The sequence below is a fragment of the Pagrus major genome, chromosome 9 (assembly GCF_040436345.1).
Source record: "Pagrus major chromosome 9, Pma_NU_1.0".
NCBI classification, from domain to species: Eukaryota; Metazoa; Chordata; class Actinopteri; order Spariformes; family Sparidae; genus Pagrus; species Pagrus major.
In genome coordinates this window covers 20,393,000-20,408,376 of record NC_133223.1, presented here as the reverse complement: position 1 = coordinate 20,408,376, position 15,377 = coordinate 20,393,000, and the positions used below count along the sequence as shown (strand labels likewise).

Genomic DNA, 15,377 nt, shown 5'->3' with positions numbered 1-15,377 from the left:
TCAACTGTCAGCTGGTTCATAAATCTGTCACCTCTGTGTGAGATAAGGCCTCAACTGACTCCTCAGACTGTAGTGACTCTCATGACCAGCTCTCGTGTGCTATTGCTGGGTTGGCTGCGGGGCTCCGGCTGCCTCAGCTGGCTGAGCAGGTGGAGGATGTTGTAGGGACAGTGTTGGTCTGGCACTGTGCTGCCGCTTTGGGGGTCCACATGTGTCCCCAGTCCTCCTGCGGCCGTCACCACGGTCGTAGAAGTGGAGCCGGCGGCCGTGGAGGCTACCACCATCAGCGAGGAGGTGGAGGTGGACACTCCTATCCCAGTCTGATAGCCCGGGCTGGGCTGAGACACAGTCCTGTCCACAGTGGTGTTCTTCAGGTCATCGCTGTCCATTGACTTATCATAGTTCAGGACCTTCCACTGCTGGTTCACGGCCTGCCAGCGATGGAAGATACGAAACACAGATGGTCCCTCGTGGACAATTAGTGCTGTGAAGATCAGAGCATCAATTAGACAATGTCAGTGCCTGGCAGCAGTCTTAATGACACCACAAAGTGATATATAACTCTGCAGTGGTGGATACACTGCAGAAAGTATTAGTTGAGGGAGCAGTGGAACAAAACAACTCATCTTTAAAGTATCACACCACAACCCTGAGATAAGATCTTCATGTCTTATAAAAACTGTAGACATGGCACAACTTGTGACACAGCAATACTCACCACTTTTGGATTTAGGTGAGCAAGAATGATGCATCTGTTCTTTGAGGTTGTTCGATAACATCTTATCACAGTTTAAAATTGCTTATTGATTGGTGTTCATGGAACACAGTATCTGGAAAATTGAAATCAATCTGTAACAAGAGATGCTTGGACCTCAAGATTTCACTGCATTTTCACTCTCTCACATATTAAAGTCATGTAGAGGGAACTACTGTTTGAACTGGATGTGTTTTTAGTATTAACCTGAGCTAATTACACTCTGAACCTTCATCACCACTACAGCCAGCACCCAGAACGTACAATCTGATATCAGTGTGTTGGTGCTGTTCCTGGAACATCATGGCAACTAATCAGTCATGTTTTTGTAAAGTCATAGCTTTGCGACTCTGGGAAAAAGACCATATTTTCCTAAACCTGACCAAACAGTGACAGAAAACTGAAAAGAAATGGAAAATGATGAGTGAAAAGTATAATATGCTCCAACTGGGATATGAAGCCTGGTCTCTTGGGTGTGAATCCTGTACTCAACCCACAAGCCACAGCGACTTGATCAAAATGCAAATTTTGTTGCTGTCTTGTAACCAGAAATGTTGGCCCTGGACTGGAGCAATATTAATTATGATGTTCCAGGATCAACTCCAACACAGCAATATCAGACAGACCAAACAGTCAGTGTTGGGCGTAATGTGTTCCAAAGTAAAGCATTACTGTAATCACATTACATTTGTTTGTAATGCAGTAATATAATGTGTTTCTGTTCCTAAATCTTATTACAGTTAATGATCAAACAATTACATTGTTACTTGTGTAACATAAGCTCCTCGTTTATCTGCATAATAGGCAGATAAAAAAAATCATCGACGTGCCTTTCATGCACGCTTGCACAATAATTATGGAGCCAAAACGGTGGCAGTGACTTCTGGCATCGAAAAATGAAATTTGAAATTGAAAACAAAACCTAAACTGAAAAAGGAAATATTGGCACTGAAACATTTGTATTTGAAAATGTCATATTGGGACTTAGACAAATATTTGGCACTGACATTGGTACAGACATAAAACAAATTATATATATATATATATATTATATATTAAAATAGAGAGAAGAGCATAGAGAAGAGGGTTTTGAGGGAGGAGGCAAAGAGAGTTATTTGCATATATGCATACTAATGAGGAAACTCCTCGGACAAATTTTACTGACAAATGACAAATTTCGATGCCAAAACTATTCACTGTTCTGGCTCCATAAAAAGTAATCGCCTGACCTCTCCTGATATCCATGAAAAGAAACACAATAACAGTTTAGTTCTCCCCTGGAGCGGTTCTTCAGTCTGGGCAGTCTTGTGCTGATGAGCAGAGGATTTGAGAGACTTCTCCTCAAGTGATACAACCACTGCTCTAGTCAAATAAACTAGACTAGTCTGCTACAAGGCCATGGGTTTATGAGCGAGGCAGTTTGTTTGAGAGTGTTTGGCCTGTTAAATTCAGTTTATATGCAATTTAAAGAGAATGAAAGAAAGATCTTGTTTATGTCAATAAATGCCTTACCTATCCTGATATTTATCTATTGATCTACTCATTTCTTTAAAACAAACCCGCTCCGGTTTATAATTATAATTATACTTGAGATATACTGTATATAATAATTTATTTCTAATGTGCATGGAAATATCTGTATAGTTTTGTATGGGTATGTGTACACTTCCTGTACATATTTTGGCACTCAGAGGGTCGGGGAGATTCCAGGCCTGGGAAAGCTTTCTTCTGTTTGTGTTGATTCGTTTTATGTCCAGTCTTTTATATTTGTTGAAAACAAAATGCCCCATCTCAAGGGTAACTGCCTCCAAACAAAAGTCTGTATATCCATGAAATGTAACACAACAACACCGTCTAGTGCGCCCGTGGATAGGCTCCTCAGCCTGGGCAGTCTTGTGCTCCTCAAGAGGTATAACCACTGTTTTAATGATGAACACATCAGAAAAGCTGGACTCGTCTATCATAAAGCCATGGTGTGGTGAGTTTAAGTGACTCCATATACCATTTAAAGAGCATAAAATAAGGATCTTGTAAATGTCTTTATTAGGACAAGGCTTAACGTTATTTTCTTAACTGGCAGATACGTGACAATGCACTTATGCTGAGTAACACAAATGTAATGTTTAGTGCAGTGATTTACTTTTTGGAAGCAGTAAATAAGCAATGAGTTATACTACAGTACTTTTATTGAGTAACAACAACAACACTGGTTATAGTACAATATTGTCCTCTGAAGTGACATATAGCTCAAATATTGCAAAAAATATAGAGATACATGGGACATTTAATAATTCCCAACCTCTTCTATATTGACAGTTTAGTCATGAAATCCTGTTTCTCCTCTTCATCTGTTTCGTTTTCACACTCGAACTTGGTGGATAAGTGAAAGTCAGGTCTTTGCTCTTTAAAGTCTGCCAGGTGACAAGTTAATCTCTGTAAAGTGCAGAGTTAATGACTCCACACTCAGTCCTCGCCACCAAACCGGAGACAATCAATCTCCTCTTCCACTCATCCTGCTGTCTGCTGCATTGGCAGTCAGAGTTTTTCTTAATGTGAGATGCCATCACATACTCATCCAAAAACAGGCGGGCCCCCGGGCTCCAGAGAGAGGACAGCAGGCTTAAAGCGGATGTGCTACAAGTTTCTGTTTGAACGCCCACACAAATCCAGAAGATGGTTAAAAATGTTTTAGCTCTCTCTTGTGTTATATCAGCGCACACAAGGTCGTCAAAGTTTAAATCTGGTGCAGCAGCTTTTATTATAGAGAGGAAAAATTTCAAATATGTGATGAAAATCACTTCAGTTGCTGCAAAAATGTTTTGAATGTTCATGTTTTATTAATCAAGAAAGCTTTGAGAATGTAATCATTTTTAATAAAGTGTTCTGTAAGATAGTGAATATTACAATACATTACATATTTATGCAATACAAAGCCAGTGTTGCGTGACAGTCCCCACACTCACTATTGATCTTTTAGGTATAGATTTGTATTTATATAGATTGTCAATAGGTTTGTGATCATTTGTGCACACCTGGCCGGTACAATTACTGTATTGACTCCACTGAACACCTTCGACATGATGTTTGCTTTGACTGTTGAATGCATAATGCATCTGGACTAAAGTGACAAATTGAATATTCTCCTCACACACTCATTGCAGGAGGAATTATGTGACATCAAGCCCCTCACCTATGCAGACGACGTCCATGAAGCCGTACATGCCGTAGCAGATCTGGAAAAGCAGATCTTGACGCTGCCAGCGGGCTGACGGGCTGAAGGACGACCACACCAGCCAGGAGATACTGGCCATCAGGAACAGGGAGCCCAAGATGGCCGCTGCTATCTGCACTTTCTCTATCACTGTCAGAGAGATGGCCTGCCACTGCAGGAAGACACGGACCACAGTACAGCTTAGCTCTCGGTATTTCGTTCTCTTTTAACTTTAATGAATACTTGGACAATACTTTGTGGGACAAGAATGGGAGCAAACACACAGAGTCAACAAGGGGAAGAATAAGTGGGTACATGCTGATTAAAAAAGTATTAATTAAAACATTCATAATATAACATAATCAGGCTAATAATCCTAAACTATTTCATATAAAAAGGAGGTAAGTAAGACGCAGACAGGGGCAGGTGTATGTGTGTGTATCTGTTTTCTTTGGAAATAAAAATCTGTTCACAAAAAAAGCTACAAATGAAACAGTGGAAAAACCTAAAAGAAATCTGTCCAATCATAAACGTCCCTATCATATCACCAAAGGCTAAAACTGAAAGAACAGTTGCTTCTGCAATCTTTCTGTTCTTGAGATCAGAGGGAAAAAGCCTCGTTTAATTCAATAAAACTTTCATCTTCACTTGAATTCCTCCGTTTATGATCAGAGCCTAACTATAGCTGCAGTAAAGACAGTGAGTGATTCCTGAAAATAATGTTTTAGGTTTTTTGTCCCAAATATTTTGATATAAAAACCTGAAACGCAGCCAAATGAGCCCAGAGAGGAGTAGAGCCTGGGGCTATCTTACCCCAATCCCCATAAATCCCAACAATTCCCTGAATGACATTTCAGCACTTGATGTTTTGATTTTTTCATCTAAATGTAAGTTTAGCCTCCTAGTTCCAAGAGCCGACAATAACTTGGTTGTAATATTTCCCTTTTATATTTCTACAGTGCTTCTCTCTGCACCTACTGCTCACCTGTAGTGGGTTCTTGGTGCTGATGGCAATGACCTGATATTTGTAGTAGCAGAGCTCACAGGCCCAGGATCCTCTCTCGCTGATCCATTTGATGAGGCAGGGCTGGTGGGTGCAGCGTACTGACCCACTGCACCGACACGGGCTCAAGAGCTCCCCCTGTGGGAGAGAGTCAGTCAATACCAGCAACACTGGGCAAGAGCTTTTCATAATTCAGTTCATTTAAATGCATAAATATATATTTTTTTGCTGTATTTTTAATTTCAGTGGATGTCTTGTTTGGACAATCTGTGCTGGTGCTGCTGAGACATGAACCTTTCTAAATGTACATGTAAATAAATAAAAATGATGTCCTCCTGGATGATGAGGTGTGAAGAAACATTCTGTTGAAAATGTAATGTACTAACAACTTCCTGAAGGTCTTGGTGTTATCTCATAATCAAGCACATTTTTAAAAAGAGGACTTGGGATTTTATTTCAAGACCAGTCAAGACCAAAACTGCAGATAAATCATTGTGTTGAATAATTACTCGATAGATTCTTTACTTAATGATGGTTTCAGGGAAAGACGAGTGTTGATTAAAGATAGTTAAGTTGATTTCAGGTCCTTAGTGTTTGTTCACCTCTGCAATGCATTCTGATTAGACATTTCATTTCTTGTGATACATACTGTATACATATACACATACAAGATATATATGCTAATAAAAGATGTGAATAATGACGAATCTTCATTTATTTTCTGTTTTTTTTTTACTGAAATGTGGATTAATTTTACGCATGCCTATGTTTTCAATGTTCCACATTTTATTGGAAGTGTTTCATGCAGTGTGGGACTCACACTGGTCTTGGTCTCAAACCCTCAAAGTCTTGTCTCAGTCTTGATACACTCTGGTCTTGGTCATGACTTGGCCTTGGTCTACATGGTCCTGATTACAACACTGGTAGCATTATTATGACCTGATGTGCTGGACACGTGTTTGAGAGACTTTAACAGAGAGTGGGAGCTGTATGTTTTTGAAATTTTCATGTCTTTTGTTCTGTTGTAGTTTTCGTGGTGTCTACTGAAGAAAACAGAGCGAAAGAGAGCTAAAATAAAACTTCAAAGACATCTGTATGATGCATGGCCATTATTTCATAACACAGAAGAAGTGCATAAAACACTACATTTTGTAAACTTCACTGGTTGTGACTAATGCTATCGCTATAATTTTATATATATATATATATATATATATATATATATATATATGTTTTTTTATCATGTGTTGTCTGTTCTTGTTTTGTCGTATTCACTATGCCTCGACTTAATTGTGGATCTTTGTATTTTATCTCTTTACTGTTATCTGAAAATAAAAAATTAAGTCCTGCACTGATGCATACTAAATTAATGTGTTTTTCAGTATTACCACACAGAATATAATGAGAACCGCAGACACAACAAGAAGACAATGCTAAAATGTTCTTCCTCATAATACTGGACTTGAAATTAAGAGCAGCTTAAATAGTGATTTGTGATTCAAAAGAAATATCTCCTTATAGCTATTATTGACCGGCTGACAATCCTTTCTTTTCTCGTCTTATTTACCCCTGCAGAGAACCCTTTTTCATGCAATATACTGCAGGTTACACTATGCATACATTTATATTTCTTTGCAATTCTCTTGAGCTTCGTTGATTTTCTGAGAGAGTACAAAGCACACAGCATTGCACAATCATATTACAGTAGAACACCAGTTCAGGTGTGAAATGAAAGCTTTGCCTCACACCGAGTTGACAGGCAAAATGCTTGATTACTAGTACTGTTGAAAATAGGGGGATTAGTCAATGAAGCTTCTGTCAGAGAGCAAACCCCACAAAGCTGCAAAATACTGTGCTGAGGAAAGGGAGTCTGAAAGGGACTGCAGCTGTCATATAAGCATAAATATTCTTTAATAGTTGCAAATATGGTTACTTCAGACCAAATAAAAATATAGAAGAAACATTTTCTCCTTTACTCTTCCATCCTCCTCAGTCTGCTCTCCCTGCCTCCTTCTCTGCTTGATCTTTGATAAAGGCAGAGTAAGTTTACTTGTATTATTTAGCGTCGCACCTTTCATAAAGGCAATTCATAGTGCATATACTGTATATAGAATATATGAAAATACTATATGAAATGGCACATTTAGAGAGGGTTTAAGACAGTGAAATAAAACAGGAGATAAAAACAGAATAAAACAGATAAAACAGTTCAGCTACAGTGCAGTGCAAGATATGAATAAGCACTCCCAAGTTTAACCTAAAAAAATGGAATTGCATTAAAGTCTTAAGCCCTGATTTTAAAAAAAAAAAGATGGTTGGAGCAGACCTCAGGTTTTCTGGGAGTTCGTTCCAGATATGTGGAGCATGAAAACTGACTGCTGCTTCTCTGTGTTTGGTTTTGACTCTGGGGACAGTGAGCAGACCTGTCCCACACCATCAGAGAGGTTCATCACAGAGCGGCAGATCAGAAATGTTTTTTGGTCTTTAGCAGTGCTTTATAAACCAATACAAGTCTTTTTATATCAATAATTTGACAAACAGAAAGACAGTGTAAAGATGTGAGAACTCTCCTGGTCTGAGGACTCTAGCAGTATTGTTCCGAATCAGCTGCAGCTGTCTGGTCGACTTTTTAGATGGACATGTAAAGACAGTAGTTGAGCCAACTGAAGACAAACACATAAACATAAAGTCCTAATTTTTGATTTTTCAAGTTGTTTTGATGTAGCTATTGAAAATGAGGTCTGGGTCCATTACTGCACTAACATTTCTGGCTGGGTTTTGATTTTCAACATGTGCAACTGAGCTGACCACTGATTTAATTGTCAATTTAATAGATTAACTTCATGACAATTGTTGAAGTAATTGTTGTTTTTAGGCTCCAAAAACAATTACTTCAGTTTTTCTTCATGGAATTGAAGAACATTTTGGTCCATCCAGCCTTTTCTGTGCTTGTATGGGACCATAGCCAACTGGTGATATATAAATTGGTGTGTATCTCAATGATACAATATTTTGTTGTTTTATTAATAATCTGAGCTATTGGGAGCATCCAAATGCTGATCAGAAGAGGCCCGAGAATGGAGCCTTGGGGAACTCCACGTCTCATTTTTGAATGCTCAGATTTGTAATCAATCAACACAAACTAGTCCCTGTCCTTCAACCAAGACTTCAACAGTTTAGCATTGTGCCAGAAAGTCCTAACCACCTTTTCAAGTCTGTCTAATGATTGTGCTGAATGCAGCACTGAGATCTAACACCAAGACTAAAACTTTTACACTGTCTATGTTAAAGTAGAAGTCATTTAAGACCCTAACAAGAGCAGAGCAGAGCAGAGCAGAGCACAGTAGTCATCACTGGAAACCAACAAATTAATGGTTTAGGGCCAGGTATTTAGTGCTTGAAAAACAAAAACAAAGTATTGGAGTTTGAGATGAGCTGATTGCTGTTCATTACTAATTTGTTTAGTGGCTTTTTAACTTTGTTTTTCAGGGTCTGTGGGAAATGGCTTAGGAGTAAGAAGATCTGACGCCATGCAGTAAAAACAATTGAAAAAACCTGGAGGCACAATATCAAGACAGAAGGGGGGGGGGGGGGGGTTAGATAGTGCACAATTTCCCTCAAGGTTGATGGGATTAAATTGTGTCATGCTAATTGCATTACTCTTAAGAGGACGCAATACAGAACTAACACCTGATATAGAGGCACTGACAGCCTGTCTGCTGAATGTTGTCAGTGAAGAAGAAGGGGACAAATTCATTGCATGACTTGGTAGATAGAAGTTCAGGGGCTACTGACACAGGAGGGTTTGTCAGCCTGTCAACAGTAGCAGGCCATACACATTGACTATTATTGTTTTTGACATCTGATGTCAGAAAAGGGAAAACCTAAAACTCTATGTCAGGCCGTCCTGCATGTTTCTAGCATTCGTGAAACAGCTGTAACCAACATCCTTATTTGGTATAATTATTGTGGATGTTATGGTTACTTCAGTCAGCCAGGATGTTAAAATAATTTTGGCAATTTCGAGTCCTCTGCGTCCACCTGGTGACAACTACATATGATCGGTCACACCTAAAAGCAGAATAAGATTGCTTGTACTGTTTGTTTAACCTTAAAGGTTGTTGAAGCAAAGGTCTGCTTTCGAGAGGCATTGGAAAAGGGCAATAATATCGACTTATCCTGAGGTGGTGCTCGGTGGTCAACAGCAGCAGACGTGTAAACTCTTGAACCATGTTATTAATTAGTAAAGCAGAACTGAAAAGGTCATATAAAACAGCTGAGATTTAGCAGCCATATTTTAAATTTTACCAACATGTGTTTTCAGCGTATCCAGTGGGTTTGGAGCCTACAGAAGAGTCTGAATCCCATCAGCCAAAGTGGAAATATGATATTTGGCATCGCAAGCTTTTCACTTAACAGCAATATGTGCTCAGCCATACTCTTAACCAGCTATTATTCTTAAGCTGTATTCAGCCCAAGGAACAAATGAGAGATTTATAATCTCTCACACTGGGCCCCAAGCTCATTAAAATATATTACTAGTCTTGTCATATTGGATATAGATGATGACCTAAAAGATGTAAGCCTGCTGCCGTTTTTAGGTCCTGACCTGCAGTTAAAGACACTAGGATCTATAAAATTCAAAGCAGGACCTTCTTGTAAAGATGTGTTTTAAGCTTAATGGGACTGAACAAAAAAGCCTGTAGTGAATAAAAAAATAAACTAGGTCCTGCTGCACGGAAGCTCTCCACCTTTCTGAGCTGAGGCACTCATTTTCTAAGCCAAGATATTTTCATTTGAATGTTAAATACTCCCTGTCCCTGTCTACCATGAACATGGCATATAGAGAGTAGGAAGACATTCAAAACGCAGTGAGTTTCCAAATTATTTCTCCACGGCATCATTGTGCTGACATCTCTGACAGACGGAGCAGCACCCTGGTCGAGGAGAAGGGAGAGAAAATGCAGGGAGTTAGAGGAGAAAAGGCCCATCTACAGATGGCCAGGGTGGGAGTGTATTGGCAGGAGCACCAGAACACTTCTGCCGTGTCCAGTGGGATTCGGACCGCTCACTGTGACTGGCCTGATTGCAGCCAAGAGCTGAAACCTAGATCACTCCAGTACAACTGAGGCTGGAGAGAGAGTAAGAGAGACTGATAAAAAATGTGGCATTACAGCCCACGCATACAGAAAGTGCTAACTAAATGTCCTTTTGTTGATCAAACAGCAAAGATAATTGAAAAAAAAAACCACATTAGAACAATGTATTAAAAAAGATGATAAGTCTGAAAGCTCTGGCTGTGTTTTTCCATTTCTCTGTGCTGCATTGTTGTAAAAACACCTTGGTGCACCTAATTTTCGCCTTATAAAATTGGATCCACTCCCAATGTATATAACAACATGAAACTAAATTAGGGATAGCTATTCACATTTCTTAAGGGTCTGGAATCAATGCAAGTGAACTCCATTAACTCTAGAGAAATTGTGGTATAATAAACTAGCTCCCACAGAAACTGAATGAAAGCGATTTTTACAACAGACATTCAGGCCACAAGCTTGCAGTCACTGCAGTCATCTGAAAAACAGCTTCATATACACATTTTAATCATATTCAACAAGTTAGAGGGACAGAACAATGCCTGAAAAATTACACTGAAGGTCATATAATTTCAAATTTATTTATCTGTTATGACTGCTCATAAAACATGGGGACGCTCCAGTCATTGCCTATTTTACAGGAACCATTAGGCCTACAGTGACAGTTAATGGCCCATTTAAAAGTCATTGAATAGAAGAGGAACCAGAGTTTATAATTTAAGTTTATGAATTCACAGCTGCTGTCTATAGACACGAGCGAGGCCCAAAAAATTCATGTGCTTATGTAAGTTGTTTATATCCCATTTCCAACAAATGGCAGAGGAGCCATGCTATGATGGAGTACAGAGAGCGTTGAGCCTCGGCTCTGTGGGGCCATATAGAAAGAATGATGCTAACTTGACCCCTCGAGGCTTCTCATTGTGCTCAGACAAGCACACTGTGCAAGTGCATTATCTGCGTTATGATTTAGGAGGGAAAACCAACATTTTTTTCTAAGCAGCAGGGACTCACATATTCTCGACATGCAGCTGAAGTGAGGACAGGAAGGTTGGAGCATCGGCCCTAAAGGGCACTTCAATGTAATAGTGCATGGCACATCAGGAAAGGATCCCACACACATGGAAATATTCCTTGACTTTTCTTTGTATAAGACTTATAGGAATACCCTTTTTAGAATTCTGTGCACGACAAGACTATTTCCTGAAAATCTTAAGAGAAATAGCTTTTTCTTCGAGGGGCTAGGTCAAGATCGAGTCTGAAAGCACAAGCTTAAATAGACCAAACGCTCCATGCAAGAAAGCCAGAGCTCCCTGTAAAGCTTCTTCCTGACCTTTAGCTAAACAGAACTAATCATGAATTGAAATATGTCTGAAGTTAGCTGTATAATGAATAACTTGAGGCACTGAGGTAAAAGATATATGAATATTTGTCATTTCTTCAGCTGCTCATTATACTGTGCAATGTGTGCGTCTGGAGAAGTAGTTGAACTCCAGCAGAAGTAGTCTGGCTTGCAGTCTGTCTTTATACAAAAGTCATATGTCCATACATACATTAAAGGATAAGTTCACCCAAAAATGACATTTCAGTATTATCTCATCGACCACATGAAAATCGGGTGAAATGTCATAGTCCACAAAACCTTTCTGGAGCTTAAAACAGTGTTGCAGCATTCTCCTAAATAACTGATGTAGATGGGGCATTGTTTTAAAACGTACAAAAACAACTGAAAAAAAACCAAAACAACGAAAATGACTCCTGATAGCTTGTCCAGTGTAATCTAAGTCTCCTGAAGCTCTGAGATTCCAGATTGATTTGGTGAGACTTTATTTACACCCTTTGAAAATCTGAAATCTTCACTGTAGCTGCTACGCTAAAAGTTTTAGCGCACACAAGCTCAACCCTGGGTACACAAGCTCAACCGTGACTTGAGGGTGTAAATAACATCTTGTCAAATGAATTTGGGATCTCAGGGCTTGGAATATGCCAGATGAGCTGTATAGAGCCATTTCATATGTTTTGGTTATTTTCTTTATGTTTTAAAATAAGTCCTTATCTTCTTCAGCTGATAAGGAGAACGCTGCAAAACTGTTTTGCTGTGAAGCCACAGAATTTTTTTGTGGACTAGGAAACTACATCTGACTTTCCATCAGCATGAGGCCATTTTTGGGTGAACGTATCCTTTAAAAGAGTTATAGGCGGCTGTAATTGTTTTTCCTGTCCGTGCTGTCCTTGAGGAGATCCCTTTGTTGTGTGAATCTAGTGTAAATGATGGTGGACAAAACTCACATGCTTTGTTCTGTGCTTTCAAAGTGACTAATATCCAAAGTCAGTCTTTTAGTATCAAATTCCCTATATGTGTTTCTTGGGCTGTTGAGAAGGGGTAATAACACAAAGAAAGAATTTCGTACTAAAAAGACTGAAAAATATCCACATGATTTGGCTTGTAGACTTCTAAATGGACTGTTTTATGACTGGTAAAGAGAAGAGGGATTATTACAGTGACCAATGACATTAAATAGGCATGTGAGTAATGTATTACAACAGATTTGGAAGGAAAGGTGCGAAGCTATCTTTAAAAACAACAGGACTTTGGTTGTGAATCACTAAGGGCACCTCAGAGAAAATGGCACCAAAAACACAGACGTGAATTCGATTACACAGACTTATTACATCGTTTGGTGTCACATTAAATCAGAGCGCAATCATTTTTCAATGGTTGCCTCCGTCAGACACTCAAGGCCCTTTTTCTAGTGGGATGCTTGAGGAAAGCAATGTCTCTTGCTCCCTTCTTTACTCTGTCTTGAGTAGCTCAGCCTTGGGGATGGAAGTGTTTTGGAGGTGGATTGTCAGATCAGATACTGGCTGCCTTGGTATATGTGACATCCTGGAGGCTAAGGGAGAACAGAGGATAACTAATGTCCCCACTGCCTGTATCACACAGTGGCACACAGACAGTCCACTCATCTCTCTTTTCAAATGGAGCACCATTCTCCTTTTAACCATTTACACCTCAACAGATCCATATCTGGACTGCACCCAAACCAACAGCAGAGATGACAGGGAAAGGAGGGCCGGCGATAGATAAGAAGTTGCATATTGATAAGACTGCATGAAATCAAAAGCTATTGACTAGCTGCAAAGTCTCCAATGAGATGAGCTGGAGGAGACCACTGAAAATACTGCAAACTTTGAAGACGGTACTTTGTATGCATTGCAGAGTGTGCTGACTATCTGTGGAGTTTGTGAAAAAACAACGATCAGGCCTTGTCTGCCAATCTCATAACTAGACCCCATGTCAGTAATAATTACAAAGTGTGTGCTCAGAGGTGGAAAGATGCACAGAACTGCTGTTGGAGTAATTAGTTGATGAAACATGGAGAGATTATAGGCCATACACGGTGCAATGACCATGAAATGATACTCTGCTGCTCGGGTAAAAGAAAAAGCAACCGTGAGTACAGCCTGCCAGATAAAAAGGTATGTTCTACACCTCAGTTATCTTGCTTCACATTTTTTATAGCCTTCCTACCTCCATTACTAATTGGTGAGGTGTAACATATTCGTCAATGTGGTCTCAAAGGCTTTGTCAAACAGTGTAACTAATGTGTCCGCAAATTGCTAAGTACCAGCTTCTGTGTTATAATTTCATTTTATTTATTGCGGCACACCTTGGCCATCTTCTTTCAGATTTTTCCACTCCTGATTGATGTAGTGTGACATTATCATCAATATGGCCCCAAAGATGGAGGCGCACGGTGTGATTAACTTGAAGGCTCTTCCCTTCTGTTCTGTGAACATTATTATTATTTTTTTTCTTTGCTGTTTCCAGGTGGTGCCTGCCTGTGAGCAGCAGAGTGAGAAGCATTATTTGATTTTTTCATGCATGTAATGCTTCGATATGAATTCACAGTGTTTGGCTATAATGACTTGTTACTGCATCTCTGTGTATCCTCCACACTTGTCAACCATGGGGACAAGGTCTTTCATTATCCTCCCACTGCTAGCCACAGTATAGCTGTCTTTTCAAGCCGCACAAAGGGATGAGCGCAGGATGCAGTGGGATCCCTGCTCAGAGGGCTCTCCATATGCATGGATGCCCTAATAAGACGCTGGGAGTGGGTTTTCTCACTGGAAAAGAAGCTTGGCCAGCGGAAAGCCTGCATGTAACAGAGGCTCTCCCAGGAGGGGATGATTTCTGGATATGTGCAACATTCACACAACCCCCTGATCCATAGTTAACCTATGGTCTTTGGAGAGATTTCATTCCAACTACATATAACACCAACAGATTTCATAAATCCTTGAACCCTCAGGGAGGAGATGTGTGAGTGCAATTAATTAATGAATTAGACAGTAACTTGCCTCATGACAGAAATATCTTATTTCAACATTTATGGGAACATTTTTCTTGACTTACGTGTTCTGGTCCCTGGAAGCAGATCCTGCACACAGGCGTCCTGAAGCCACTTTCCGTATAGCTGGTGAGGGAGAACCTCTCCTCCAGTTTGCCCTTTGAGCAGTCATCAGAGGAGCTGCTGCAGCCGCGCAGGGCCGCCGACAGCTCTGCAGCATCGACCCAGCCCGTTCGCTCTCCGCCCGGTTGCCCGGTGGCTCCTGCTGCAGGTGGGGCAACCCGTTCCCCTGCGTGCTGCTGGTGGCTCCGCGTTAACGTGTTGTTGTTGTCGGGGACGGTGACGCCTGTCTCATGGCTTTCCGTAGTTTGGCCGCTCATGGGGGTCAGCGGAGGCAGCGGTGTCGGCGGCGCCGGTGGCCCGAGCAGGAGCACCCTCAGGTCACCGAGCAGGACGCAACAGCGGCTCTTCAGCATGCCCTGGCTGCGCAGCATCCGACTGTCTCACAGCAGCATGCAAAGGTGCTGGAAGAAATCAGCATGTACTGTGTGTGTCCCCGTCATGAGCAAACACTTCTTCATATGTCGTGAGATGGGATAGTGGAGGAAGAGGATGCGTTTCCCAGCGTTTAAAGCAGCCTTTTAGTCTTCTGTGGTGATATTTAATTGAAAGTCTTTTATTGTCTCCCCACGAGAATGTAAATCCAAAAGGCAAATAAATCCCATCGATGCAAACAAGTGTCTGAAGCCATTAAGTTCAATAAGCTAAAAGAGGAAAGTCAAATGTTAGATTGATAGGAATATGCATTCAAGTAATAAGGCTATGGCCCGTTCACTCAGTGTCCACTTGTCATTTCATGGCCTTAATAGTCCGCCTGCTCTGTACAACATAAACTATCTCGACAGGCTTCTCCCTCCAGATTCATGACGAGTGCACAAACCAAGAAATCTGCCTCTGCTAC

General features: G+C 40.5%; 1 protein-coding gene across 1 annotated transcript; it reads right to left on the bottom strand.

Annotated features, from left to right (window-relative positions):
* Positions 1-62: 62 nt before the first annotated feature.
* Positions 63-15,146, bottom strand: marchf4b (membrane associated ring-CH-type finger 4b). The gene is made up of 4 exons (XM_073474168.1): positions 14,482-15,146; positions 4,951-5,106; positions 3,945-4,137; positions 63-484 (listed from the first exon to the last, which is right to left on the bottom strand). The coding sequence occupies exons 1-4, from the start codon at positions 14,908-14,910 to the stop codon at positions 63-65; spliced, it is 1,200 nt and encodes a 399-aa protein (XP_073330269.1). The 5' UTR covers positions 14,911-15,146.
* Positions 15,147-15,377: the final 231 nt, after the last annotated feature.

Bases quoted from the DNA above. Each gene is read 5' to 3' on its own strand.
- marchf4b (XM_073474168.1), bottom strand. From the start codon at position 14,910: ATGCTGCGCAGCCAGGGCATGCTGAAGAGCCGCTGTTGCGTCCTGCTC. The intron at 5,107-14,481 runs GTAAGTCAAGAA...TCTCTCCCACAG, and splicing joins GCTTCCAGGGACCAGAACAC to GGGGAGCTCTTGAGCCCGTG. The intron at 485-3,944 runs GTGAGGGGCTTG...TGATCTTCACAG, and splicing joins CATGGACGTCGTCTGCATAG to CACTAATTGTCCACGAGGGA.